At 38.3% G+C, this 20,653-nt stretch overlaps 1 protein-coding gene across 1 annotated transcript; it reads right to left on the reverse strand.

The window, feature by feature from the left end:
• Window positions 1–388: 388 nt before the first annotated feature.
• MFSD8 (major facilitator superfamily domain containing 8) lies at window positions 389–20,560 on the reverse strand. Its single transcript, XM_090289889.1, has 12 exons — window positions 20,423–20,560; window positions 17,493–17,584; window positions 16,419–16,462; window positions 13,124–13,364; window positions 12,260–12,373; window positions 10,210–10,354; window positions 9,460–9,515; window positions 8,105–8,213; window positions 5,541–5,675; window positions 3,052–3,155; window positions 2,716–2,963; window positions 389–1,565 (listed from the first exon to the last, which is right to left on the reverse strand). The coding sequence occupies exons 1-12, from the start codon at window positions 20,518–20,520 to the stop codon at window positions 1,359–1,361; spliced, it is 1,593 nt and encodes a 530-aa protein (XP_090146015.1). The 5' UTR covers window positions 20,521–20,560; the 3' UTR covers window positions 389–1,358.
• Between the last annotated feature and the right edge of the window lie 93 nt (window positions 20,561–20,653).

Below are 20,653 nucleotides of genomic sequence, written 5' to 3' on the forward strand. Positions count from 1 at the left end.
CTGGAGACAAACAGAAGACACGGAGAATATATTCATCTCCAAGCCAAGGAGATAAGAAATCAGCCCTACAACACCTTGATCTTGGGCATCTAATCTCCAGAACTGTGAGAAATAAATTTCTGTTGTTCAAGCCAAAAAACAAAAACAGTACCATAAATAGTATAAAGTGCAGATTATAGTGTTTACTCTCAGATTTGAAAATATTTATGACTTAAAAGTAGAAAACATTTGGAAAAATACTTAATCTGTACTTTTTTGGATAATACTAATTACCCATGTACATATTTCTGTACTAGTTTCTTTTATCAGCATTCAACTTATGTAGTGGTAGAGATGTGTACATAGAAACCATATACTTAAGAACACTCAGTAAATTGTAAGATTAAAGCCATTTTGCCTTAAGTATTTATTGGCCTGACTAGATTGCGGCTGTCATGGTCCATCCAGCTGTGAAATTCTGCAGATCTGAATAGCTATGCAGACATAGGCTGAAAACTTGTGTCTACCCTGCCACACTAAGCAATGGGAAAAATAAATAAAGTGATATTTTTCCCCAGGATTTAAGAGAGTTGAAAATGCCAATAAGTTTAATGAACAGTTTGTTGTTCAGTATATGTATACAGTAACATACCTGGCTTATGTTTCTAAAGTGAATTACTTATTAGCACTTGAAAGAAAAGGAGCCCTACTAAAGGTAGTGAAATCTATCTTGATATCTTAATCCTCTTTCTTGCTCAAATATCAGCATAATTCTTACTCATCTACTAACTTAGGGTTTACTTTGTCAGATAAGACAGAAGGTGTATTAAAAATAAAGAAGGTAAGATGGATAGCAGTCGTGGTAAGTGGAAAAATTAAGTCATATTTGTTTCATAAGGAAACCTGACATAAATAAAATACATTTTTAAATAAATCAAAAGTAGCTATCTTTGAACAAAAGTGCCTCTATTTAGGTAAACAGTTTCTATACTTCCATCCTGTTACAGGTAATTCTTACAGAATTCTACTATGGTTTCACTGCATAGATATTGTCTCATTATTTTAAATGAGCCTCTGCAGTTTGAATTAAGAATACAGTTTCACATTTGTAGGCCGTTGTTCATTCACATGAGTTCATGAAACCCTCAAAAAGGTGCTGAATGAAGAATATTTCTTTTTTGAGATAAAGAAATTATAATCCAGAATGTTTTTTATATTATCTTACTATTCACAATCGCTCATAAAATATGTTCTTGCTATTCAAAATATACAGTACCCAAAGCCGGGCTGTTGAGATGGACTCAGCACTGTCTAGCAGAGCCTCAGTGAAGGAAGTCCCACATAGCGAGTGATTTCCATCCCAGCGTTAGCTCGCGAGGCTACTCTGGAGCGCCCCCGTGCCGCACAGAAAAAGCCACGAGTCTCCTGTAGGCCGCCGCCAGCAGCGTGATGGCGAGCACCAGCATTCCGCACACCAGGCCGAACGCCCACCGCGGGCCCCAGGCAGGGTACACCTGGCTGATGAACACAGGTCCGAGAATCCGCGCTGCGCTTCCGGAAGCGGTCAACCAGCCCATGTACGCACCCTGCCAGGTGGGGAGGAGGAGCAGGTCGGTATTCAGGTTTATTACATCAAAAACAAGGGTGATGCTACTGTTACCAAACAATGGGGGGCTTGCAGGAATCACTTTCTCCATCTTTTATTTGTGAACTAAATATAAAATGTGTCTATAAATAGAGCTAATAATGAACAATCAACTTCTCTGGCAGGTTAGAGAAAATGAAAGTAGTGGAAAGGCGCAAACTTAGTATCTGCGGAAGCCCTAGGAACAAGAGAATTTACTAATTAACCTTTTAAGGCTAACACTGATTTTGTACTTGCTGTCTTCCAAACGCGGTCTTAGGTGCTTTAAATACTTGGTTTCCAACGTTCACAAATGGCTACGGTGTTATCCCCATTCAACCAGGTTGGAAGCTGAAGCTCAGAAAATTCGAGTAACTCTTAACAAGAGGTTTCGTGAAGCCAGGGCGGCCTGACTCCCCTGTACCACCTTCCACTACACCACATGCCGATTCTCCTGACTGTGTGACCGTACCCGACACTGTCACCCATGCAGCACTGCTTCCGTGTCCCCAAGTTAAAACAAGCTAACTGCCCGCCAGTAGTGTGATAAGAAATCATGGTACGCTTAATTAATGGAGTGCTAAGCAGTTGCCTAAAAGAATAAACAGTAATTGTGACATTATACTCCTTTCTGCGTCTATATTTTAAATCTGTACATAATGAATATGGAAATTCTTAAAAGCTAATTTTCATATGCCATAGCTGCTGTACACTTCTAGAATGGTTGTGTTTTCTTTTAGTAATTGTCCTTAGAGTCAAATGAAGCCTGGGTTTAAATTTGCCTATTAATTTTGGTTTCCCAACTGTTGCCTACTTGAAGAATGAGTTTCAGAACTTCATGCTTCATATATCCTTTTCTATGAAAATGATTTTGAACTCATATCTCTGAGTTCAGGAGGACGAAGTTCTTAGACCACTTTCTTTTTGTTCACTTTCAGCATACAAATCCTGTAATTACTTCAAAAAAGTTGTGGATTTTTAAAAAATTCAAAATGCTGAAAATGATTTTAAAATCCCCCCTATGAGCTTGTATAAGAACAGGGCGGCAGCCCCGAATGTGAGTGCTCACAAGCGTGTCCCATGGAATCGCGACGCCAGGGCGGCCGGCTCACCTGCGGTTTGGGTCCCAGGATTTTGGAATATAGCGTGTATGACATAACATTGCAGGACGGGTAGCCTATTCCCAGTAGCACAGCTGATGTGAAGAACTGGGCCAGATGGATCATGGGGGTGTGGAGGCACCAGGCTTGTGCAATCGGGCAGCCAACTGGTTCTTCACTCTGGTCTTCCCTTGGAGACTTCCAAAGAGTAATAAGAATCTCCCCAAATGTGGTATTAGGGATTGAGTTATTATGCAAATCTGTAAAAACAAATTTAGTACAGTGCATGACTTGTTAATTTTAGATGAATAACAGAGGCTAACATTATAGAATTACGTATGGCTGTACCTTGCCACTGTATTTTTGGAAACTGATTTCCCCACGGTAACAAGATAAAGAAGCCAGCCCAGATAACGATCAGTCCTCCCAGTAGAAGAGCACGCTCGCCAATCCTGTTAAAGAACAGAAACTCTGTAATTTAAAAATGAAACATAAGTTTCATTACTCTTATCATTTTAAAAACGAAATGAAATATTTTGATACTTTTAGTGATACACCAATTAATATGAATGCTAAATATAATTTGTTCCCACTGAAGGAACCAGCACTCCTCTAAAGACTGGCTCATTTCAGGGCCGGGCACCAGTGGCTACGAGGTCGTGATAAAGGGTTCAGAGCCAAATGGAAGGAGCTGGCCCAGACCATGACAAAGTGACACCAAAAACAACAGGAATGAAGACGGACTGAGACACACAACAATGATAACACACTCTTGGTCATTTTTAGAGGATGTCAGGGAATGAATAAGATGGAAGGAAAGAATCGCCCTGTCTTTCCCATGCAGGCTGTACCTCAGGACAGCCAAATAATTGGTGACAGGAATCTTCTCTTTATAGAAAATGTTACAGCAAATAAATATAGGAAGTAAATACAGAGAATTAAAATTTAGCAGTTTGGAATGATCTATTAATGAATTAATGGATGTAGGGAATGCCATTGGCCACCAACATGATGAAAAGATAAACAAAACGTTACATCTCTCCTGATATGAGCACCTGATACCACCTAGAGAGCACTCCTGCCAAAAGACACTGGACTCAAATCGCATCAAGCTTTATATTTAAAAATCACTGAATTTTTTAGATGTGATAATGTCACCATTAACTTACAGATACACACTGAAATGTTTATGGAAGATATAAAACGATGTCTGAGACCGACTTGGAAAGAATACAGGGGTCGGGGGCAGGGAATGTGGGGCAGGCGGAGGTGCAGATGAGTCAGGACCACCCAAGTGTCTATCGCTGGTGAAGGTGGGGTAGTGGGCATCAGAGACTCCGCACGTGATGCTCTCTACACCTCTGTGTACGTCAGAGATTCTTCACAATGACAGTGAAATACGCAGACTAGCCCAAAGGCTTCTGAAACCCAGCCCGGCCAAGTGACACAACTGGTTGGGGCATCGTCCTGTCCACCAAAAAGGGGGGTTCGGTCCCCTGTAGGGGTGGACACGGGAGACAACCGGCCGGTCTGTCTGTCTTTCTCTCCCCACTACCCCCACTAAAATCAATGAACGTATACTCGGGGGAGGAGTAAGGAAACAAGAGACCCAGTTGCTTCCCATCATGCTCAGAACACCTCCAAGGCTTCCCAGCTTTCCACCCTGACCCTCCATATTTCTCACGCTGCTCTGGGAAAACTGGCCTTCTTGTTCCTTAAACAGGCAACGCTCCAGGCCGTTGCCAGCCTGCTCTCTGACCTCATGGAGGTCTCCGACAAGATGTCACTTCCTCGAGCATGCCATCCTCGAGCACTCTCAAAATGGCACTTCCCCTGCCTCCGAACCCTGCCCTGCCACTCTGTTCTCTTCCTCTGTTCTGCTCTTCTTTATAGGAGTTAACCTCTACCTGACTCCCCCTTTGTACTGGCTTTCCCCCCAATAGATTCCAAGCTCTTTCAAGGTATGGAACTGGACAATCGGTAAGAACGCCTATTAGCAGGATGCTCTACTTCCGTAGCAAGAGGTAATGCATTTACTATTATTTAACTTTGAATAGGAATCTGTATATCTATATCTACATCTTGGCCCTCTTCCTGGCCATATAAGAATCTTCATGGTAACCCCCAGGCACCTAACCCTACACACTCAATATTTGTTCATTGATTTTTAAAACTCTATTAGACTTCTAAAATATTACAGTATTTTAGGAGTAATTAAATTGTTAGAACTGTCTAAATTCATCTACTAGTGCTCTACCCCAGACTATATGAGCGAACTTAATTTCATACAAGCATTCCCCCAGAGTGTGTTCTTTACAGTTGTACTTTGACAAAATGCTTCTTTAAAAAAAATGTTCTGTGGTCACAGTTACAAATAACCTTCAGAAATGCTACATGCAGTATTTATCACAATGGTGATATAGTATGTATATGCTGAAGAGTTAGAAATTTTAGAGTAAAGAAGCTTACTAATTTTAACCAGAATTTTCCAGACTTAACCACTGAATCTGTTGTTGTATAATATATGACCATACAGTACAACAGTGTTTATGAAATAGTTTTAGAATACTTTTAAGTAAAGTATACAAATCTACATTAGGAGGCAATTCTTCACTTTGTAAATATCTTGCTTTACTAAAGAATATGCCATATGGTATAGAAATATGCTCTCTTAATAAACTTCAAATCTGTTTTCAAGTGTTCAAGAACTAAAAATAATACATAAAGATAAAAAAGCTTTAAATTATTTTACTAACATTTATTTACATTGTTAAATGTTTCATGTTTCACTTTTAAAATACAGACTTGGAGCAAAACCAAAGACATATATAACTTACTTCTGGGAAAGTAATTTAATTCCCATGAAGACAATAATGGCCTCAACTCCAAGAGCAGCAAGAATTATCCCACCATATAACACAGCTTGTTCTCGAGTCCAGGCATACATGTCCATTGTTAATGGAGTAAGGATGCTGAGAAAAAGCAAAAAGGAAAGTATTCTTATTTCACTTAAATCATAGTCATTGTTACTTAAAGTTGACATAGAAGCTTTAATAATGTTAGTGACACATTTAAGAATTTGTATCCCTTTAAACAATAACACCAGATTGCAGAAACAAACATTTTGACACATTTTTAGCACATTTTTTAAATCCTCACCTGAGGAGATATTTACGGATTTTAGAGAGGGAGGGAGGGAGAGAGGGAATGGGGGGGGGGGGGGGACAGAGAGAAAGAGACATCCATCAGTTAACTTCCATACACACCCTGACTGGGGATCGAACCCGTAACCGTTTGGTGTACAGATGACACTAACCAACTGAGCTGCCCTGCCAGGGATTTTAACACATTTTGATGTTACATGCACAGGCTACTAAGTTTGGGTGTTAGTGTTATTTTTTAATATTTAATTGTAAAGTAATATACCAACATTACAAAGAGTTTGAGAAACAGGAAAATAAAACCAACTAAAACTACCGCCACTCTACTATAACTAAATGATCCTGGTTATATTTTGGTTTAACTTGGTCTCTGTTCAATGAAATAATGTTACTATTATTAGGTTATCAGAATCTCCTAGTATTTGTTTTCTTTTCCTCAGTCTCGTTCATCCCTGTCTTTGTACATATTTTTCACCCGACCTCTGAATGTCTCTTCCTTTATGTGACTGTCTCCCTCCTTTCCTATCTTTTCCTACTTTGTTTCCTTTTGTAAACTAGCTACAAAATGGAATTGAAATGTATTTAAAATATTCTTTTTTTAAAAAAAGAACATTACCATTTTTAATTCTAAAATGAGCTGAGCTGATGTGGAACATAGTTTGGCTGCTTCCCAATGAGTTAAACACAAGATTACCATATGATCCACTTCTGGATATACTCCCAAAAGAACTTAAAGTGGGGACTCAAACAAGTACTTGTACACCAGTGTGCATTGCAGCATTATTCACAGTAACTAAAAGATAGAAATAATCCAAATGTCCGTTGACAGATGAATGAACAACATAGGGATATACATACAATGGAATATTATCCAGCCATAAAAACGTATGAAATTCTTTTTTTTTTTTAATTATTTATTTATTTGTTTATTTTATTTTATTTTTTTAGAGAGAGGGGAAAGGAGAAAGAGAGGGAGAGAAACATCACTGTGAGAGTGCCTCTCACTTGCGACCCCAACTGGGGACCTAATGTGCAACCTAGTCATGTGCCCTGACTGGGAATCGAACCATCGACACTTGGTTCGCAGGCTGACGCTCAATCCACTGAGCCACAGCAGCCAGGGCTTAAAAACGTATGAAATTCTGACGCATTCTACAACATGGATGAACCTTGAACACATCATGCTAAGTGAAATAAGCAAGACACTAAGGACAAATGCTGTGCAATTCCACGTAGGTGAGGTACCTAGCACAGGCAAATCCATAGAGAACAGGTAGGACAGAGGTCACCAGGGGCCGGGTGAGGGGGGTGCAGACCTGTTGTTTAATGGGTGCACAGCTTCCCGTTTCTAATCATGAGAAGGTTCTGGAAATGGACGGTGGTGATGGCTGCGCAGCACTGTGAATGTGCTTAATGGCATTTCACTGTACAATTAGTTAAGACAGTCCATTTTGTTATGCATATTTTATAATTTTTTAAATGCCCCAAAAGTCAGATGAGCTGAAACTTTCATATATATCAATAATTTTAAAAATTAAAAAATCAAGCAAATCCACACGGACTAGTATATAAATGTTACAATGTATTGATAAGGGAATAACCAAATTGTCAAATGATAATATCACATAATCTATGTAGGTTTAATACACACACACCCCCAATACTTATCATTTTAATAGAAAAAATGTTCGATAAAAATACATATTGAAGTATTAGCAGTGAATACCTCCAGGGAAAGGAGTAAGGGTTGAAATACAGTTGTAGTGTTTGCAATATTTACAAGAATGGAGTATTTTTTATAATGGAGAGGCATTTTTAGAAAAAGCCATATGATAACGAAGGTCAACAAATTCTACACAAGGCAGAGATTTCATAATATACTTGTTTGTTTTTTCGGGATCAGGGCTTAAATAGAGTTTAAATTGCCAGAGTGAAACCCATGTACATGTGTAGGAAGTTATGTAGTTTAAAGTTTAATCATGACAAATTAAAGCTTTATAATTGTATTTATCATTAAAACTCAGAAGGGGAAAGACTAGTGAAACAAATTCCTTTAAAAGGAAGATTACAGACAGAATTAACGACATTTAAATTAAAAAACATAAAACACTTTTACATCTTGACAAAAAAAAATATCTTCCATAAAGTGTTGAGAACATCTATATGCCTGATTAATATTGCACCAAGAAATACAAGTTGTTTACATTATCTGATTCAGATGAAGATAGAATAAAACTTACGTTTCAAAAAGGGCAAAGACAAACAGGACCACAAAAAACAGGACATTAGTCGTCACAGCAGCAACTCGATCGATGTTTCCTTGGGGAGCCTGCGCTCCATCCGTACTTGCTATAGTAAACAGGAGAAAAGTTATATTACCTACGCCTGTTACTCTTACTATGACAGAAACTAGAAATTATATGTAGTAAATTCTATGACTAAGCATTGCAAGTCATTTTTAGGCTTCAAAACAGTTTAAAAGTAACAATTTATATGACAGAAATAATTTTTAAATGGTATGTAAAAGTAACTTTTCCCAAGAAATACACTTCAATTCTATTATCTACAGGAGAGTCTCTATTTGATGTCTCTCAATCCCAAAAAGAAATGTATTTTACAGAATTCTATAAGATAATACCATACTAAATACATTTCCTTTAAATTTCAGGGTTTTTTCTTTTTTCTGTCTTACCTAAATCTTAAATTTATGAGGGTTCCATGAAGACCTGAAATAGTTTATTAAATCAGTTCTCAGTTCTATGATTCACTTCAATGAATATGTATATTTTGAATTTCAATGGTATGTGAAATTAGTATTAAATATCCTTATGTTATTAACATAGTTTTTAAAGTCCCTACGTTATTTATATTTTTCCAAAGAAATATATTTTGCAAAGAACCACCAAGTTAGAATGGTTATCCTAAATCAGGAGGGAAAAATGAGAATACTGAGTTCCTTGGGCTATGCAGTTAATCAACACTCAGTACAAACTGTTCCTGATGTAACTGAGAAGCATGAAGCCATACAGATGTACTTAGATACATCCATCGCCCGACTTTGTACGTTACCCCCACAGAGAGTAAAGCAGGTAATGAAACAAGAATGTGTTCATTTATGCTGCCTTTAAGTATGTGTGTAGCGGCAGGAGCAGGCAGCGACTTTCCTTAGTACGTTTCCACATTTTTTCTTAATGGTTATCTGCCTTTATAGCTCAGGATTCCTCAGGAGTGCCTTCTCTAATAAATGAGAATTAGAAATAGTCTGCTATACTTGGGGACAAATAAGCAAGTAACCTGGATACTCAAATAGAGTCATGACCTCCCTTTCTAATCACATAAAGAAAATGGTAGGAGATTGGCGCTTTGAAAACAAGACAAAAGTGATTTTTATCAATAATTTTAACCCTGCCAATCGTGAACACCTAGTAGATGATATGGGGATGCCTTAAAAAATCAATTTAGGTAACTTTCAGCTTTGAAGATCTGCCCTCAATCACCTTGTATTGTCCTCAGAAGTAAAATCCAAATAAACACCATTATCATTAGAAACACTTTGATAATGTTATAATAATTTAGTCAAACAGGTTAATAGTACCTTCTTCAAAATTAATATTTTTACACTGTCTTCCTGAGTCATCCACACGATGTTCTCTTAAAAGGAAAAACAAAAATATTGTACCCATGGTAGTATAATAGAAAAATGGTTTACATTTACTCTAGGCATCTATTTTTTCATATTCTGATACAATTTCTTTTACTGGTTTCTAAGAAGTGAAGTTATCAGCAATGAAATATAAAGAATAAAATTTAAAAGATGCAAGTAATGATTCTTGTTATATTATCATTAAATGAAAAAAAAATTTCACCCAAAAGTATATGTGATCTACCTTAATCAGTATTTAAAGTTTTACAGCGATTTTCAACATAAGTTACAAATGTTTTTGGACTCTTGGTTAAAGCACTCCAAAGAAATATAAAGTAACCAAATTTTTGTAGTTTTATGAAATTTCTTCTGATAAAAGAGATACAATCGAAGTAATTTTTGTATTTAAGGTAGATGCTAATCATTACTCTACTTAAAATGTTGCTTTCATGCCATTTCCCTACTTAGAATCCTAGAGTTAGTAAATCAAGAACAAACCTTGACTCATCAAAGACCTTATGATCTGTTCTCATTTATCAGATTGCCTATTATTTTAGTTACAAGTGCATACATTAGCTAATCAAAAAATATGAACACAGCTACAGACATCAAATACCATAGGAATAATCATCCTCCAATAAAGATAATGCTTATTTAATTTCACAATCTACAGAAGTAGTTTTATCGTTTCTATCTAATTACCTTAATATAATGAGGAGCAGAATAATATTTAGAACTCCCAGGAGGGCGCCAAGTAAAACCGGTGCTGTGTACATGTTTATCTGCAGGTGCAGAGTCTCCCACGTGATGCCCTTCTCTCCGATGAGTGCAAAACAGGTCTGAAAAACTTATTAAAATAAAATGTACATAGATGAATTATTAGAGGAGAGACAGAGACTAAAAAAATGTGAAGGATGTTTACCACCAAATTGGGTGACATTATGGAGCCATTCACTTACATCCCCAACTCAACAGAGCCAAGAAAACTGGTTCTGGAAGGGGGGCAAAACACGTACCTAACTATCTAAAGCACAGATATGCAGACAGTACATAAACAACACACAGTACATCTGTGGTGCTGAAGTTTTATGGAATGAAGTGATTAGGGAAAAAATGGCCAAAACGGCTCCTTGGAGGGGGCCAATAATGAAAACAAGGTTGGGAAACACTGACGCACATCAATTCAAGAAGGGTTATAGCTGAAGTAACTTGTTAGTCACTTTGTTTATTCTTTTTTAATCTCCATAAGAACTATAAATTACATTCAGTTGCTTCCATAAATGAATTATGAAAGTGTAATCAATTTCATTACAAGAAAGTATCATATTTTAAGTAAATCTTTTAAACTATTACTGTGTGTATGGTATTAAAATTATATATGTGTAATATTTAAAATCTGGTTTCACAGCGAAAATCAGATGGGAAGAATACTGGTTTGCTCACTTGGTTTGGATTCTGCAATCTGGCTCTTCCAAAAATTCACATGTAATTTTAAGGTGAGGATTAAGTCAGACCCTGCACCTAAAGCACCAGTGCTGAGTCAGTAAATGTTAGTGCTTGTTGATGTGGTTATTATTGGAAAGTCATCTCATCTTTTCAGGCTGACATTTACTATCTATCATATAAAGTACTTCAATGAAATAATGCTAAAATACTTCTTTAGGTGGTCACAAAATTTACTGAGAACCTACATGTGTACCAGGTACTAGATACCGAGGGTAGAGCAGTAAATGGCAGACCCAGACTACGTCTTTATGTATTTTATATTATGGTAGTAGATCCAGTTACCCTACATTCGTACTTCTATTTTACTTCAGAATACTACAATGAAATATTAGATACTGGTGAGTGATGAATTAGATTCAAATCTGTTGAGCTTTTTCCTGGTTAAACAGAAAGAAATAATGAAAACTCGGGTGACGGTGCCATGCTGGGAAGTAATGGAGTGATGATATTCAGAGCTTCAAAATTCAATGCACGAGCCAATGAAATGGTTTCAGTGTTATTCTAGGCACAAAAATTGCTAATTTCTCAATTCAGCAAAAACTGATTGGCCTTAAGGAAGTATTAAATATTACTATTTTTTTATACTCAGCTAAAGAATGAAAGCTTTTGAAGAAGAAAATATTAAGTCTTTCAAAAATTCTTTAATTTTCTTCAACCTTAGAAAAATCAAAGGTATGGGCAAAAGGCGAAAGGGTAAGGAACCTCCTATAACTTTCCTTAAATCCTTCAGTTGAAAAGAATTGTTTCTAATAAATGGAAGAAGAAGGCAAACCGTTGCAGACGGCAAGCTAAATGATTATTTCCCAGAACGTGTATTTTAGAGTCAGACAGTGTTAGGTTTGAACCTCAGATTTCCCATTTATTATCTGGCTGACGTTGGAAATTCACTTAGATTCTCCATGCGTTGGTGCCCTAATTGTAAAAAGAGACTAATATCACTTAATTTAGGGGACAGGAGGTAACATATACACAGTTTGGGCGAATGTAGGTTTCCAGTTGTTTGTATGGAAAATAATACAATGATTAATAAATAATAATACAAGAATAAATGTGTTTCACTTACAACTGTAAACCTACTTTTGCCCCCACCCTATGAAGAGCCTAGCCTCACTGCTGGATCCAAAAATATTAGTTTCCCTCCCTTTCTCTCCAGCTATGAGGTTTTATACTTGGATTTCATTTAACATTTGAACCTCAAAGGTGTTCCCAATTCAAATTCAGGTAATGACAAGTGACAGAGACCTACCTGGGCCCAGAATAAAACCTAACGCTTGACACGCGCTTGTGTTTGCCATGGAGCTTGTCCTTTCCTGGAGAGAAGTGGCGCCGGCAATGTACGATCTAACAACTGCCACGTTTCCTAAGAAAAGACACAATAAAACCAAAGGAAATATACTTCAGTTGATAAAATTCAACTTAATTTGGCTTTATACAGAGGAAATATTAACCTATAATATAGTGATACTTCCTCTTTATGATCATACGAAGCCTGTTTATTGAGGAAGTGCATCAATTAATAGAAAATACTACTTGCAGTAATATGAAAAGTTAAATATTTGAATGACTAAAAATGGCATTTTAGGAACATTAAACTTTTTCATCATTAAATGCTGAGAATGCACTGAGTGAACGGCATACTACTGATACAACTAATTTTAAAAGAAAGAGGTCACAAACTGCATTAGACCTGTAATATAAGAACAATTAGAAATCCACTAAAAATTTAACTCAAAAATTTGTTGAGTAGTGATTATGTGTAACAGATTTTGCTAGGGGTCACAGAATATTTCTAAAGTCAAATTGTCTCTCCATACAAAAGTTTACTTTCTGATAGGTGATACAAGATAAAAACAGTGCAAAACTGCATATAAGCAAGGGGCAGGTTGGCCTAAGAAAGGTCATGGAAGATGTGAAACTTGAACTAAATCCTGAAGGATGAAGAGTGATGGGAACACAAGAGAGAAATTATAGGTACTGGGGACATCATGAGCAGAAGCTATATGCTGAATGAGATTGAGAAGGGGTGACATCACGTGAGATTGGGCCATATATGTCAGGATGAATATGAATCTGACACAACCGAACATATACATACATACATAGATATTACCTGCTCCGAATCCCACCAGTCCGCGAGCAGCCAACATGTAGTATTTATTGTGAGAAGCTGGGACATGCACATACGCATAGAGGCAGTTGGCTCCCACCGAAATGAAGGTGGAGACAATAAGAGGTTCTTTTCTTGGCCTATAATTCGACCACAAACCAAATAGAGGTGAAGCTACCATCTGGCCAAGACTAAACGAAGCAATAACCCAGCCCAAAAAGCTCGCATCAGCTGTCTGATCAATCTGCAGAAAAAAGTACAATGCTTTAAGAAGTATTATCCAAGAAAAGTTGAGATTAAAATATAAATACATATTTCTGACCATATACTATTTTCTACTTAAAAAAAATAAAAGAAATTCTAACAAGTTTTGTAACACTATTATTTACAGTAAGTGAATCAGATTTCTGGTATTACAATTAAAAGTGCTAACAATTCACCATATACCAGGGAAAATGCTTGCGAAGCTTTCATCTTTTGGCATGATTATGGAAATACTTGGTTCATAAAAATATTGTTAAAAAGATAATTACATTAACATTAGAAATATAATATGCCACTCTAATTCTTATGAAATTGTTTTCTTATATTGTTTTCAAGATAAAATCTAACTTAAAAGCTAGCCACCATCTCCCTCTCTAACTTCATCTCTCTGCAAACTATCCCCCCAATTCTAACTGCTAGCCAAGTAGAACTGTTTCCAAAAGGAGCCAACTTCTTTGCCTCTGGGCCTTTGCACAGGTTCCTCCACGGCCCCTTCCACCAGCAGTACCTTGCCACCCTCTCACTTTCTGGCTCCCACCTTGCCTTCAGGTAACCAACTGCTTTAAAACTTAGCTCAGGTGGAACTGGTCTGAAAAGTCCTCCAGCTTCTCTTTAGATGGTATCAGCAACATCCCCCTAGCTGCCATGCCTGTCTGTGTGTATGTCTGTCTCCTCCCTCTCTCAATCACTCTCCCAAACACTATTATCTGTAAGCGTGTTCATTTTTGCACATTTCAGTGACAGTTGGACCTATGCCTCCTCTAAAAAAGAAAAAAAGAAAAAAGACACATGCCCTGGCCGGTGTGGCATGGTTGGGGTGTCAGCCCCTGACCGAAAGGTTGCAGGTTCAATTCCGGTCAGGGTACATACCTAGGTTGCGGGTTCAATCCCTGGTCTGGGCGCATTCAGGAGGCAACCAATTGATGCTTCTCTCTTGCATTGATCTTTTTCTCTCTCCCTTCCTTTCTAAAAGCAGTGAAAAAATGTCCTCAGGTGAGGATTTATAAAATTTCTTAAAAAACAGTGCATGATATTGTATTTCAAAACATTCTCTAAACCGGTTAATCAACAAAGTCCTAGTTCTAGAAGTCTTACTGCTTTTCTACGGAAGCTGAGGCATGAATCGAGGTGTTCCAAGCTTCCTCAACTATTTACTTATAGATTATTGCTTATTCATTCAATTAATAGTCACTGAGGCCTTCATGTGACAAACACTGTGCCAGGCAGTAGGGATACGAAGATGCGTAAACAGTTGCTGGCATTAAGGAGTTTCCAAACCACGTTCTACTTATCTGGTTCTGGAAAGTCCTGCACTTAAGTAGCTGAGGTTAAAGAAAATAGTATGCTTTACTTCTTTATCTGCCAGATAAGGATAATCTGATGGGGCTGTTAGGAGAATTACTGGAGCCAGTCCATATGCAGTGCTTAGGGCCGGGTCAGCACAGTGTAGACTCTCGATGACTGCCCCCTAGATGAAATAAACCCCAGTATTTCTTAGAATATTGTTTCTACTAATATGCCAGTTTCATTATTATGTTTTTTGTAACTCACGCGTGAGTATTCCCACTGTCTCCCTGGGCCTATAACCTACCATTCCAACCCAAAATCTGGGTTTCAGTCCCACTTCTGGGTAACCAGCCTAAGGAATCACTTGCCGACGGCCGTCCATCAGCTAGGGCCAGAAGCACAACTGAGGTTTGCGGTAGGGCCAGATTCCTTTCAGACAGACCACTGACTCACTGTTGTTTTTTATGGGTCTTCTGGCCTTTTTACCCTTCTCAGCAGATGGCCTTTAAGCTAAGTAATAGGGTATCATGCTATCATCAAAAAGACAGCAACCTTCAATTAAGAATTAAAAATTTTAAGGAAGTAGGTAGCATCGTACTGTGGTTAAAAGTCAAATTTTGGTTTCGGATAGGCTTGGCTCTGCCATTTTCTAGCTGTGTGATCGTGGGCAAGCTACCTAATTCTCTAAGTCTCTTCACCCATCAAACAGGAGTAATGATAACCACTTCCCAGGGCTGTTACGAAGATCAAAAGATGATTTAGGTGAAATGTTTAGTACTGTGCCTGGCACTCAGTGAACTCTCAATGTTGTTATAAAATAACTTGAGAAAATTAATTGTTTTTTAAAATTTTTATTTATTGATTGATTTGAGAGAAAGAGAGGCATCAATTCGTTGTTCCACGTATTTGTGCAGTCATTGGTTGATTCTTATATGTGCCCTGACTGCCCGGGACGGAACCCGCAACCCTGGTGTATTAGGACAATGTTCTAACCAACTGAGCTACCTGACCAGGACAAGAAAATTAATTACCTTTTTGGTGAAAATGTTACATTTGTATTACTAAAGAACTAGTTATAAGTGCATGTAATCAGTACATTTACCTTTGAAGCTTTCAGATATCTGGAGAAAGGAGTGAACCTTTTCAAAATTTAACATATTGGGCTGAGTTGACCTAATTATTACAAATATCTTCTTTTGAGAAGTTTGAGGTTAATTAGACTAGATACAGGGATCATACAAATCAAGAGCTGTGATACATGTAAATATATTTTTAGCAAAATACATGTTGTTCTAGAATTGTTAACTGTTGTTTCAATTCCAATAACTCTGCTGGTACGGAAAGAATTTTTAGTGTCGGTTAATCATTTCAGGTAAAATAATTTTTTAATTAGTTTTCAAAATAGCAATGCAAATTCGCACTAAATCTAGTTTAGTTTTTTGTTTTTTAAATTAGGGAAGTACTATTGATAGGATAGAAAAGTGTCCGTACGTGCGCACCAGCCTGGGACTCCCCAGGCCCAACCCTGTTTTCCTGGCACAGTGCTCCGTTCACCCCAAGAGAGTTCTGGTTTGCACAATAGAGCATATGATCACCTTACTTACAAGCCTCTTTTGAGGAATTATTATCTTGAGTTGTTCTAGTAAAGATTAAATCATAGAATATCAAAGGGATTCTAGAAAACTCTTAACTACATAAGGTTAATACTACCAAAGCTACTTCAGAGAATATACTGAAGTATACAGACCTTTTGAAGATACGGCCATATTGACATCATCACAATTGAAAATCCTGTAAGAGGCAAACACTGTTATTTATTCTTTCAATGATTTCATCACTATTTATAGATACAATTTTTAAAACTAGAGCATGGATTTTAAAATATAATTCTGAAATTACAAATTTATGCCCCAAAATGCCTACTGTATCAGACAGTGTTTTAGGCTTGAAAAGAATATATATGCATAATCCCTAGCCTTAGTCAATACAATAAAAGCCAAGTACCTACTTTTCCTTATTCACAAGCCTTTACTCTGAATGGAAATTACTGAAAGCTTTGTTAAGTTTTTATAGCAGAAATGAACAGACGAAAGGCCACTTTTTTATAGAGGAAGTGCTCGACTTCTAATCTGTGTTGTTTGGGAGAAGTAATTAACTGTAGGCAAGACTGGGGAGAAATAAAATGATTATCTAAAGGGGGCAGTGGTTATAAAGAACCAGGATACTTCAAAGATGGCCACACCTTAAGAGAAAATTCATTATCTGTTAGGCTTTATTGATTGAGAACTATAATGATAAACTGCAATGCGATCTGTCAATTTTAAATGTTAGGCACAACCAATCAAAATTTTTAAAAAGCTTTTAAAAAAGGTAATTCACACACCATATAATTCACCCATTTAAAGTATACAATTAAAGGGTTTTTAGTATAATCACAGATACGTGAAACCATCACCCAAGTCAATCTGAGAACATTTTAGTGACCTCAGAAAGAACCCCTGAGCCCTTTAGGTCTTTTCCGCCACCCTCTCGAGGAGTCAGACTGAAAGGAGAACGGTAGTTCCCACAGGTCAGGGGTCGGAAGAAAGGGGAAACGAGTTGTTTAGTGGGTGCAGAGTTGTGGTTTCGCAGGACAAAAAGATTCTGGATATTGGTTACACAGCCATGTAGATATACTTAATGCTTCCGATCTTAGAAATAGTTAAAGATGCTCAATCTTTAGTTATGTGGTTTTTACCACAATAAAAATCATTTTTTTTAATTTAAATATTAAAGTATATTTTATATGAATTTTTTAAACTACGTAACTTGTAATACTTACCTACACTGCTGAGGAACATAGTAAGATACAGAATCCTAATAGATCTCCATCGGCTCTTGTAATGCTCCTCAGTTTCTATAATATCCCATTCTCTAGGCATAAAGAAGAATACAAAGCTCTCTCATTACATGCAAATCTTTCTGTAACACACTTTTATTTTCTCTTTCCCAAAGTCAGGAAAATATGATAAGAGGTATAATTTATTAATTGGTTGTTGCTATACTAGTTCATCTATGAATAAGCTTTATTCCTTTGAATTTCCATGGCTTGTGTTTATGCATCATTGTACAAACTTATCATTCAAGAGTACTGAAATTTGTTAAACTGACAAAATGAATAAAAGTTTATCAAAATAAATCAAATAAACTAGCTGCAACAATTAGATCTCGCATAGGTGGGATATGTAACCACTAAGTATTTAAAAATAATTACTGCCATCATTTACATGGTCTACTTGATGACAGTGAATTAAGTTGGCTGCAGGAAGCTATTCTGGCTGGGTAATTTCAGCAAAATTTATGTAGAATGACACCAGGAGGGTTTGATGTGACTTCAGACATTCCAAGCCTGAGACCTCCTGGAGCACTTGCCTTGGTTCCAAGACATGTTCTACTAGTGAACCAAAGAGAGACCAAGGCCCCTCCAGACTGGGTTGATCTTTCCTATAGGCCTGTTACTGGGGCTAAAGGGCATGTATATTAACCAGACATCCTACCTTTGTCAGGTAATATACATGAGTATATGTATTCATTACATTTTCACATATGCATAAAGAGGTAACAACTTTACCTTAATATGAGAATTGTATTTTCAAATAATTAGGACAAGCAAAACAGACGAAGTACCTTCTTATGTCCCAAGATTATTTTCTAAATTAGACTTTAGACTCAAATTATGCTTCTAAAAAGAAACATTTTTTTTAAATGTGATGTGACTGGGAGTGGTAGAGGGAAGGAAGAAGAGAGATGACATTTATTAGATCTATTGTGTGCCAGGTATATTAAGCCATTTCCTGATACAACGTACACGTATGAACTTCTTAACACTGTATATGCCATTACATAAAAAAGAAGAAATCTTTAGGCCTTACTCAAACTTCTGTGTTCTAACTTCACACAGTTCTATTGAGCTTATATATGGTCTTCAAACCAGCGCCAAAGTAGAAGTCCCCCCGCATCCCCAAAAAGAGTTGGGAGAAGAGAGGTTGCTGAGAGCAACAAAAACAGAGGTTGCCAGCAGATAACAAAAACACAACGAGCGGACAGTCTGCCGGTAACGGAACTGGCAAACTAGAAAAGCAGACATAAAACTAAAAAGGTATAGCAGTGTATAATAAATTAGTATAAAAGCAAATAGTCCAAAATGCCTCAATAGGCCAAGAACATCACTCTATTACAACAATATTTCAGCACCGATATTAACTGTTATTTCGAGATAAAACTTTATTACATATATTGTTTAGTAAATCAAGGACAAGAGAAATACATTTTCCAATGAGTTTCAAACAAAGTGGTCAAAATAAGGCTTGTTGCTTAAGAGAGACAACTGAGCAAAAGTTAACATAGCTTAAATTTAACGGTGTACTAGTTAATTTACTTGATATAATTATATGTTTCAAATAAAATGATTCTTAACTTTGTTCTCCTAAAGGCAAAAATACATACTTGAGCAGTAAGCGACAAACTAACAATTCCTAATTACTGTCCATAAAGGAACAAAATAACCAGAATTATAAGGATCAAAATACATTTCATCTCTTAAATGCTAAAAAAAAAAAATATTTTATTTATATATTTGGCATAGGACAAAGGTGAATCCAGACAAGCAATTAGGTCAATACTAAGAGCTGTATATACAAGAAACAATTAAAATCATCATTTTGGAATTAAAGGCCAAATGCAGAATGGCTTGGCCGCTGCACCTGCAGAGTGAACTTCCCAGAGGCAGTTCGAGTTTCTCTGACACCTTCACCAGAACCCGCGGGCCCACGCATGGACTGTGGAGAGCAGGACCAATAAAACGGAACTGGTCCAACCAAGGCAGCATAAAGTACATAAAACAAAGTGGAGTCACTCAGGTCAACCAAGATGGCTGTCAGCCATGACACTTTGGTTCAAGATGGAAACTACTTGTCACATCTGGAAAGGAGACTCAGCTAAGATATCTGCACAAGTGATCGATCGGTCATGTCTGCAGAGCGGGACCACCCATAAATAGGCTCCTAGGGAAATTCCACACTTGGCAACAGAGGTGTCAAAACACTTATGAAAAGAACCAGGAGGGCGGAGCACACACTTTCCAGGTATAACTGAGGCAGGCTCCAGGCCACTGCTGAGACAGCCGAGCCCCACACGCCAGAGCGCTGCTCCACGCCACGCTGACCTCCCTCGGCATCGGCTGGACTGAGGACCTCACCTGCCCTGCTGCCCACCTGGCTCCGGAGACCCTTCCTTGCAAGACGCTGGCAACTCCTCAGCCCACCGCGCTGTCTCCCGAACCTGCGGACTGAGTCTCCGGGACTCGGGTTCATCATCCCCCACTGATCGCTGTGTGTGTGAGTTACAATTCTCTTACATTGTCAGAGTGTGAGTAGGACATTAATGCACGTTGGTGTGCTCCTCTGAGTGACCCCGCAGCAGTAAAGCTGGGTGGGCAGCGCAGTCACTGTGTGTGACTCCTGTCTGTTCCTTGGTGCCGGGCCGCTCAGCGGGCAGCGAGCCCACCAGCTGCCCGGATGACCCGCAGGAAAGTCTGTCTCGCGAACAGACGCCCCTGACGCCGGCTTCGCCCTTTCTCAGCGGTGGGAGGTCAGCTTCCGGTCTGGCCCCCGCGCGGGCACCCGCCGCCCCGCGCAGCTCCGTTCTGTCCAGTATGGAGTCAGTCCCCACAGCGCAGCAAGGGTAGGGTGCCTTCCCCCGACATCCGCTTACCTGCTTCCGGCTGTGCGGTCGCCTAAGAGCGGCTCCTGCTCAGCCTGCGTCCCCAGGCCCGCCATGGTGACAGCACCCACAGGAAGCGCGAGGCTCATCTGACACCTAGTGCCCTTTCACATCCTACTCCGCCAAAGCTGGCACCACAACGCAGCGAGTGCGCGTGCGCGCTCGGCGCCCGAAGTGGGCGGGGCACCCCGGTTCGCGCCTGCGTCCCGGGGGAGTCGGGGC

Source organism: Furipterus horrens, unplaced genomic scaffold, assembly GCF_987537825.1.
Source record: "Furipterus horrens unplaced genomic scaffold, mFurHor1.1.pri manual_scaffold_10, whole genome shotgun sequence".
NCBI lineage: Eukaryota > Metazoa > Chordata > Mammalia > Chiroptera > Furipteridae > Furipterus > Furipterus horrens.